The sequence below is a fragment of the Echinops telfairi genome, unplaced genomic scaffold (assembly GCF_000313985.2).
Source record: "Echinops telfairi isolate 266 unplaced genomic scaffold, ASM31398v2 ScPeMD7_7420;HRSCAF=8458, whole genome shotgun sequence".
NCBI classification, from domain to species: Eukaryota; Metazoa; Chordata; class Mammalia; order Afrosoricida; family Tenrecidae; genus Echinops; species Echinops telfairi.
Window position 1 is genome coordinate 47,760,482 of NW_022111320.1, and position 9,884 is coordinate 47,770,365.

The 9,884-nt window shown below is 49.2% G+C and overlaps 1 protein-coding gene across 5 annotated transcripts in view; it reads right to left on the reverse strand.

The window, feature by feature from the left end:
• The window catches only part of FYCO1 (FYVE and coiled-coil domain autophagy adaptor 1), a 61,442-nt gene that overhangs the window by 43,828 nt on the left and 7,730 nt on the right, over positions 1-9,884 (reverse strand). For 4 of the 5 annotated variants that reach the window (XM_045297622.1, XM_045297620.1, XM_045297618.1 and 1 more), the window contains exons 2-3: positions 8,757-8,915; positions 4,926-5,032 (exon numbers count right to left, since the gene is read on the reverse strand). In XM_045297622.1, coding sequence (XP_045153557.1) covers positions 4,926-5,032; positions 8,757-8,811 — 162 coding nt within the window. In that variant the 5' untranslated portion in view covers positions 8,812-8,915. Of the gene's footprint in view, positions 1-4,925; positions 5,033-8,756; positions 8,916-9,402; positions 9,494-9,884 lie in introns of those variants that run through there. The other variant, XM_045297619.1, reaches the window with a different exon arrangement.

Sequence of the window (9,884 nt, forward strand, 5' to 3'; positions counted from 1 at the left end):
CACAATTGATGTATGTATGGATTATGATAAGACTTGTATGAGCCCCTAATAAAAATATTTTAAAAAGAGAGAGATAAAGGTAACATGAGACCCCATAGAATTTAACTTTTGTCAAAAGAATTTATGAAAAGTGAAAAGATGTGTGTGCTGCCAATTGTGACAGCCCCTTCAGAAACCATACATCCAACAAAATCCAACAGCCAATATTGCATATATACAAGTTTATGTACATGTAAAAGGTTGACGACAAAAAGACAAACTCAACCACAAAATGTACAAAGGATTTGAATAGATATTTCACCAAACAGGCCACGAACCTGGTCACCAAAGACATAACAATATGCTCAGCATCCTCAGCCATCAGAGATGGCAAATCAAACCACAAGGGGATACCATTTCGCCCCAACTCTCAGATGGCTGAGATGGAAAGAAACAAGCAAACACCACCCCCAAAACCAAATGACTGTTGGCAAGGAGTGGGTGAAGGCAAGGAGTGGGTGAATTGGGATCCTCCTCCAGTACTAGTGGGGGGCGAGGGGAACGGCACAGCAGTTGGTGAAAACCAGTGTGGCAGTTCTTCAAAAACAGAAAATGGAATACTATATGACCCAGCCATTGCTTCGAGGTATATACCCCAAAGACTCACAGCAGGGACTCAAAGAGAGACTTGACCACCAGTATGCTACTGATAATAGCCCCAAAGTGAAACCATCTACATTCTTATCAACAGAGGAACGGATCAACAAAATGCAGTACCTACATACAATGGAATACTGCTTAGCAAGCAGGAGAAATGAAGTCTTGACACATGACAGTCTCGATGGAGCTTGAAGCCATTATGCTGACCGAAATAAGACAATCACAAGAGGACAAATATTATATGTGCTCACTGATAAAAACAAACTAAGAAAAGCAAATGTATAAAAACCAATGTATATTAGTGGTTACCAGAGGTAAGGGGAAATGGGACTTAACAAAACCAAAAACCAAACTTCCTAGCCATCGAGTTAATTCTGACTCAAAGCGACCCTGTAAGAGTAGAACTGCCCTTGTGGGCTTTAAGAGCCTCTGGATCTTTTGCAGCGGTTCTCAACCTGTGGATCGTGACCCCTTTGGGGGTTGAACAACCCTTTCACAGGGGTCACTCGATTTATAACAGTCGCAAAATTACAGTTATGAAGTAGCAACGAAAATGATTTTAAGGTTGGGAAGTCACCACAACATGAGGAATTGTCTTAAAGGGTTGCAGCGGCATTAATAAGGTTGAGAACCACTGCTTTATAGGAACGGAAAGCCTCGTTCTTGTCTCTCAGAGCTGCTGGTGGGTATGAACTGCTGACCTTGCAGTTAGGAGCCCAACATGTAACCCATCAGGGTTCTTGGTCGGGGGGTGGGTGTTAACAATGATGGAAAAAATGCACTGGTTTAAGATAGGGTCTCGCCCTTGATTGTTGTAATTGCTGTAAGTTGTACACACGCAAAAATTTGAATTGCCAAAAGCTGTGTGATAGGTATACTTACAATAACAACAACACAAAAAAGTAGCTCTTGAGATTCCTTATAAACCACCAACCAAACCTCTCCTGAGATTTGGTTCCTTGATTTGGGCGCTTAGGCTCATGGTTTCATACCAGAGAACTGGCAAACTGGCATTTCCACTGCTTTGGTGCTGCCTCCCTGTTCACTGGGCACTACCATCCAAGGTACGACAACACTCGGTCTCTGCTCACCTGGAATACCGAGCGAGAAGTCAGATAAGAGGAAGACACAGTGTGCGGCTAATTGACTCTGAAACAGCCGCCTCCCTGACAGGGAGACCAGACTGTGTGGTGCCCAGCTACTCGTAATGCGCACTGCGTGAAAGAGAGAACTGCGTGGTGCCCACTACTCGTAATGCGCACTGCGTGAAAGAGCCTGTAGCAGGACCTGATCAAGAGGTGATGCAGAGCTAACTTCAGATTTGCATGGACTCCACTTTCTGGAGTGACAGGACAGATGAGCCCCTGAGACCTCTGTCCCAAGCTAATTTTTAAACCTTAAGCCAAAATTATCCCCTCAAGTCTTAAAACCAACCAACACGAAAAGAAATAGAGGGAAGAAACAGGAGGCAAGAGCTATTTATAGAGGTATAGCTATAGGCATGTATATATGTAATCATATTAATTTATTATGAAAGGGAGAGAGGACAGTGTACATATTCAGATGGACTTAGGGCCTCTATTCAGGCCTTCCTAAAACCAAGAACACTTTGTTCTAATAACCTGGCACTCTTTGATACTCACCTTCCGGACACGATCGCTGAAGACCAAATAGGTGCATAAGCATATGTGATGAAGAAAGCGAATGGTGCCCGACTATCAAAAGATATAGCGTCTGGGGTCTTAAAAGGCTTAAAGTTAAACAAGCAGCCATCTAGCATGGAAGCAAATAAGCCCACATGAAGAAGCACACCAGCCTGTGTGATCATGAGCTGTCGATAGGATCAATTATCAGGTACCCAAAGATCCGAAACAATTATATCAATGTGAAAGAAGGGAGTGGAGACCCAAGGCCCATCTGTAGACAACTGGACATCCCCTACAGAAGGGTTACAAGGATGGGACGATTCAATCAAGGTGCAATATAGCACCGACAAAACACATATCATTCCTCTAGTTCCTAAATGCTTCCTCCCCTCCATTACCATGACCCAGTTCTGCCTTGAAAATCTGCTAGACCAAGCACACACATTGGTACTGGTAAGAGCTCTCGACACATGGAATTCAAGGCAGATAAACCCTAGTGAACAGTAGTGGAAGTCATGGTATCATAAGGATAAGGAGATAGTGGAGATGGGGGGAGGCACAGAAAGGGGAACCCATCATAAGAATGGATATGTAGCCCACCCGAAAAGGACAAATAACAGAAATGTGGGTGAAGGGAGACAGCGGACAGTGTAAGACATGAAATGGCAATAATGTATAATTGACTGAAGATTTGAGAGGGTGGGCGGGTGGGGGAGGGAGGCGACAGAGGAGCTAATGGCAAGGTCTCCGGTAGAAAGAGAAGGTTTGGAAATGTTGATGGCCACATATGTACATGTGTGCTTAATACAATTGAATAATGGACTGTTGTAAGATTTGTAAGTGTCCCCTAATAAAATAATTGATTCAAAAAAAAACAACACAACAACAAAACTGACCTGCTGCTAACCACAAAGATGGCAGTTCAAATCCACCAGCCACTCCATGGGAGAATGATGAGGCTGTTTGGTCCCGTAACGATGTGCAGTCTTTAAAGCCAAGTTAGGGTCACTGTTGAGTTGGAATTGACACAATGGCGGTAGAGCTGGTTTGGCTTTTCTTGTAAAAAAGTCAGCCTTCAGCTTTACACTCTTCTAAAATCTATATGGATCAAATTGGCAACAGCAACTCAAAAGTTTGGATGGAAGCTTTCGGGGCAGGAAATGCGTGTTAATCGTGAAGGACAGTGAGAATGGTTGTACAACCGGAGAATGAAATCTACGGCATGAGCCTGTATATTCTGAAACGGCTGAATTGGTGCCGGTTGGGAACATACAAGAACCACCAGTAACAACCTTGAGGAAGGCCAATGACACAGAGACTAGAGGTCTGAACTCACTGGCGTTCACCTGCCATTTAAATGGTAAGCAATAACTGTGGCTCTTTAGTTGACTTGTATCTATTGCCAATATTTTCATCCTCAGCAATTCTGGAAGATGAGGGTACAGAGACTTGGAGAGGCTAGGGTCACTGGCTCAAGGTCACACACCATTATGAAATTCGGGATTAACAGCACCCAAAACAGCTTTCTCCCTGGAAGGGATCTCTGTGCACCCCGTTGGGTGGAAGACAACCAAATCTGCCACGAATGCAGAATACAGAAAGAAGGGCGAGTGAAAGGTGAGGCAGAGGGAGAGTGTTAATGATGTTCCAACTTTGGGAAACAAATGAATGTTTTATTCCAGCCATTGAACTCTTATTTCAAAACCAAACCTGAATGCTCATACACTACATTGAACCAAAGTGTCAGCTATGAGTCATTTCACATCTCAAACAGAGAACCAGTTGAAACGGCAGCTCCTTCAATACAGCCCGGCCTCTTCTTCCCTGGGCTCCACCCTGTAAGCTTTGGTGGGACATGAGGCTCCCAAGTAACAGAGTTCAAAATACAGCCATTTTTTTCTGACTGTAGAAGTAATACAGGAATACGTTACTGGGAAAGCTAACAAACACAAGGAGGAAATAACTGTGAGGTTTAACATCGCCACCCTGCGACAATCTGTGTTAACACTTGGGTACATTTCAATCCTGCTACTTTTAGTGGCATGTAATTTTCCACAGCTAGAGTTCGCCAGAGCTGGGTTTCCTGAACGACGTGGGCGTTCAGAATTATGCCACGGGCGTAGTTTCCTGGCCCGACTCCAGAGATGATGACTCACTCAGTAGGTCGGATGGGAACGAGTAGTTTATTTCTAACAAGCTTGCAGGTTGTTGGTCTAAGGATCACACTCTGAACAGTGAGGATCTCGCATGGGTCTATGGGTAACCTTCAGAGGGTCCCAGCACCCCTACAAGGTGCTCGGAAATGTGCACACCTTTGAGTGTCTATTTGAAGGGAGAATCCACCGCTTTCACCAGACTCTTAAAGGTGTGTGTGACTGCCCAGTACTTAAGATGCCCACTACAGTGACTTTCTGACCTGCCTTAAGATGACCTCCATCACTGAAGTCTGCTCTTGAAGCCGGCAAGGCACGGTAAGGACAACATTCTGCTTTCCAGAGGATGGCGCTCTCCCTGGAGGCTGCTCTGACCTTCAGTTTCAAGCCTCGCTGAGCTTGCTGAACCACTTCCTGAATGCTGACTCGGACCAAGAGGGAAGCGAGACAGCAGAGGGGCAATCCCCTCGCCACAGGGATCACTTACCTGAAGGAGGTACTCGAGCTTGTAAGAAAACTTATGTAAGCTGGTGCTGTCGTCTGTGATGGGCTCCCCTGCTTCCTTAAATTCGCTGCTTAGTTCAGTCACCGCATCTAGAAAACAACAAACGGGAACACGTAGCCAGATGGACGTGGGCCCCAGACAAAGAAACAGGAATACGAAGGGGTACTCCCCAAAAACCAGAATGTTTTCCCTGCAAAGCTATGTATTTAAATTTTGCAGAAAACAACCTTATCACCTTCAAAGTACTCTCCATTACACTTAATACCTTTGTCAAACCTGCAATTCCATTCTTGGAAACATTTTTCAAACTCATCTGTTGGGATGGCTGACAGCACCTCCCTCATTTTTGTCTTCACCATTGTCAAACTGCTGTCCTTTTATGTCCCTCTTCATTTGCAGAAACAAAAAAGTTGCAGAGAGCGAGGAAAGGTGAGTCAGGTGTGTGGAGCAAGAGAGGCATGCTGTTTTTGGCTAAAAACTGGCACACTGAGATGGCTGTGTGATCGGGTGCATGGTCGCGGTGGCAAAACCAGTACCCTGTCTGCCACAGAGCAGGCCTTTTTTGTCACACACTATTACGCTATCTTTCCAGAAGCTCTAAATAGAAAGCTTGATTAAGTCTGACCAGGTGAAAAGAACACCAAATGTACAAGATGACATTTCCAGGAAGTTGACTGACGTCCAGAACAAGGTCTGTCATCAACTGACATTTCACCTTTTTTAAAATGAGAAAACCATTTGTACACTTGATTTTTTCCCCGTAACACTGCCCGAGTGAGCTGTGTTCAACATCACAACAGTTTCTACGGCATTTCCCACCCCCCAACCTGCCCAGCAGTAAACAAAATCTCTCAGGAGCATACTGTTCTCTTAAATTGGCCATCACAAAAAATGAAGTTCGAGCACAACTGCTTTCACGAAAAAATTCACTGTGACCAGTGAGAAACTTCCCAGGAAATACCACTGGGTGCTCTAAGTCAGAGCAAATTGCTCAATGCTTGAGTACTAACAAAGCTCCATTCAGCCCAGCACAATTCCGTTTTTTGTTTTTGGCACCCCCTCAAAACCCAACAAGCCAGAGGAGTAAGTGCGCAGAGCCAACCCCTGAGAAACGTTAAAGGCGTGTAACTGTCCGAGGGCAACAACTCAAGTCAGGTGATTCCAATGTCCTGAGAGAGCAGGAGACACAGGGAGGGAACGGGATGCGGGCGGGCGAGCTGGTGCCGTGTGGGAATTGCAATCAGTGACATGGAACAAAAGGAGTATGAACTGCTGAAAAGAACACTGATTTGCTCTGTAAACCTTCACCCAATTTGCAGTCAACAGTTAAACATTTTTTAAAAGATAAATAAAATGTCCTAAGAATTCACAAGTACTGGGCACCTGTTTTGGTCATCCCTGTCTGCCCAGACCTCGTCATCTGCAGGCAGCAGGCAGTGGTCAGTGTTTCTGGTGTGGATGAGTCTTCGGTAGTCCTCCTCACATGAACTGCCAGAGAGCTTGATGCTCTGTTCCGGCCGGGTTTCTTATTCTTCACGATAACCTTCTAGCTCAGCACAGGTGGCAATCCAGTAACAATAAGGACAGGCCCAGCAGCAGTCATCCTGCGTCCCACCCCGCGCCCAGCATGGGCCAGGCCTTTGCAGGTACTTGTCCTGAGCCCGGCACTGGCGTGCAACAGTGCCTTGTGGGATGTCTTCACAGGTGCTCAAGTGTGAAAGGAAAAGCAGCCGCACAAGCATGAATCAATGAAACCTAGCGCCATCACCCCCATTTACAGACAAGTGGTGGGAAGGTCCACAGAGAGGTCAGAGGGCTTGGCCAGAGATGCTGGGAAGGGAGCAGCTGAACTGCGATGGGCATCCAAGTCTTTCTCACTCCACTGCCCACCTCCTGCCAGCGACAGTCTCTTTTATCTCCCAACCTCGTGATTTCTGCAGCAGAGCAGAGGAATCCTTAGGAGCTGGATTTAGCTGAGAGATGGAGAAAGATTTCCGCCACTCCAGCTGCGACGGCTGGGAATAGTGGACAGAACCGTCTCTGCTGACAATTTCTTTGCAGGGGGAAGAGTCCCTGGGCAGAGTTTGAAAGCAGACCGGCTAGTAAGTGAAGCTGAGTCTGAGTGCAACGAGAGACAGGCTGTTGAGACGGATTCTTTCAGCGAGTGGTCAGTGCCCAGTTTCAGCAGCTAGAAGAGAGCCAAGGGCACAGGATCCTGGGAGAAAGAGCCAGTATCCCGACTCCACGTGGGTACTGTGTGGAGTGAATGTGCACAGCTGCGTGACGCTGAGCTGGGGACTTCTGAGGGGCGAAGGAGGGCGATACAAGACATGAAAATAATAATCTCTAACTTATCAAGGGTTCATGAGGGAGGGGGAGGAAATGAGGAGCTGATATCAGGGCTCAAGGAGAAAGAAAATGCTTTGAAAATGATGATGGCAGCATTATGTACAACTGTGTTTGATACAGTGGATGAATGAATGGAGTGTGGTGAGATGTAAGAGTCCCCAGTAAAAGTATTAAAAAACAATTCCCCGCAAAGGATGCTGCGGGCTGGGTATGAGAATGAGACCACCTGTCCCAGGTTGTTGGGGATGACCAGGGCTAACCAGCCCCCAGACACTGACAAAGGTGACCGCCTGCCTTCTCTTCTCGGTTCAGTTCTTCCTGCGCCTCTCCCCCGAGGCTCTACCTGAGGGCCTCCTCCTCCCTCCCAGTGAAGGGCCTCAGGGCAAGAGCTTCTCAAGGTGGCCCTGGAACAGAGACAAGCTGGTCTGCAGGCCAGTGGCTGACTCAGCAGGGACCATCCCTGTCGCGCCCTCTGCCTTGCTGTGTAGGTGCCAACAGAAGAGTCTCAGACAGTTAGCTGCGTCCTGGTCTGTGGTGATTACGAACACGGACTGGCTCAAGGCTCGGCCACTGACTGGGTGAGCGGCCTCAGGCTTACCCTCGTCAGCTGTTTCCTCAGCTGCAAAATGGGGACAACAGTGACACCTCTCTCACAGGACCAAACGTGAGGATGCCGTGAGTTGCCACCTGTGTGATGGGCGGACCGGTGGCTGCACATGGGAAACAGCCCCGACGAGCTGCTGTCAATGACAGTGCACTGGGAATGGGAGGGAACAAGCCTCAGACAGCGAGGGCAGGTTCTCGCCCCACTAGTCCAGTGACCCGTCGAAGGGGTGATGGCTGTGGGCTGTCACTGTGCTGGAGCTCTTAGGAAGCTGGGCCTGCAGACTGTGTGGAGGAAGCGGTCAGCGTGGGGGCACGCAGCAGTGAGGACACCAGATCTCCCAGGGAGAGCCCTGGTGAGCCCAGGGCGTCAGAGTCCCTCTCACTGGGGAAGGTGAGTGTGCAGCGAGAACTAGGAGGCCGCCAGCTCAGAACTGCACTGTCCAGAACAACAGGCCATCTGCCAGCCGAGACCAGCGGGGACAGCAAAACAAGTCAGATGGGTCGCTGGTTTTCCGACTCCGAGGAGGGAATATATTCCTCCCAACTCATCAGAGACCAGAGGCTTGTGATTCAACCTAAGACTTAACAGACAATGAAAACACACAAGCGCGCGCACACACACACACACACACACACACACACGCACGCGCCAGGGGTATTTGGTTTGTTTACACACTGGCTGTCCAGTGCTCCAGAGGGTGGGGCAGGCTCTCCCAGCCTCCCTCAGCTGGAAATCGGAGCCTCAGACATTTCAAGGTGCCCTGTGCTGAGGGCTGCGGTGACAGTGGGAGCAAGGGGAACAGGCTCAGTGTTGCTGGTGATGACACAGGCCCCGGCCCGCCTCCTGAAGAGCCACACCTTGCAAATCTCGGATGATCCTCTGGAGCTGGCTCTCCGCGCCGCTGGAGGCCATGGCGGTGGCTGCCGTCTCGTGGCTGGACGTGTCCTTCGGGGGTCCAGAGAAAGACTTAGAACTTCAGACCTCCGTGGCCGGCCGGTCAGACTCCATGGCGGGACCTGGGTGGGGGAGAGGAGGCCGTGGAGGAAGGAAGCAGCCAGGAATGCCACTGCAAGGCATGTTTGAGGAGCTCTGCCCGGACACCCCGCCGCTCTGTCTGGGCATCTCCCTGGGGCAGCAGGCCCTGGCCTGGCTCTGAGGGCCTTCTCTGGTTTGCTCTGATACACGTCTATCCTGACACACAGACCAGGTTTGGGGCTGAAGCAGAAGGAAGATCAACTAAACAGGAGGCCTGTTTTTTGAGAAAACCAGACAGAGCCAACTAATGGAGACCTCCCACTCTGCCCCCTGGCACAGACTGTCTGACTTCTATCCTTACAGTGAGCTCCCCCTGCCCACTTACCAAAGGCTGAACCCGATCCACCCCACTAAGTCTAAGGCCCCAGCTACCACCTAACCCCTCACTCCCCCACACCATAGCCGGCTATCTCCTCTTTGGACTGGCTCTCCCTGGCCAGGCAACACAGGGGTCCCGAGGTCACATACCCTCAAGGCTTGGCTGGCCGGGGAAACGAGTACCAGGGTCGGGAGATCTGGCCTCCAGCTGCCAGAGTCTGGGTGTTCAGAGCCCTCCTGGCCTGCCACCCAGGGCCTGGCGCAGCCACCTGCACCCCCAGTCAAGGGCCTCATCTCTATTTTAAGCCCAGTTGCAGTCCTCTCGAGGCCCTGGTAGCGAGCCCTACTGGGGCAGCTGCTGAAGTGATTTAAGGACACAGTGGTGGGGGGAGCCCAACAGAGGTGCGACGGGAGCAGCACTGGAAAGAGGTCGGGATACATGTTTGCACTCTGTCCGTCCTCCAGTCTCTGGTTCATGCCGAGGATGGCACACACTAGGTCTTGTTTGCTGACAAGGCGACCAGAGACGGCCATCGTCACAGCCGCTACTGAACAAAGGACTACTGTGTGCCACCCTGTTACTTGCTGGATCACCTTTCCATCTTATAATTGCTCAAGTGCTTGTGTGTGTG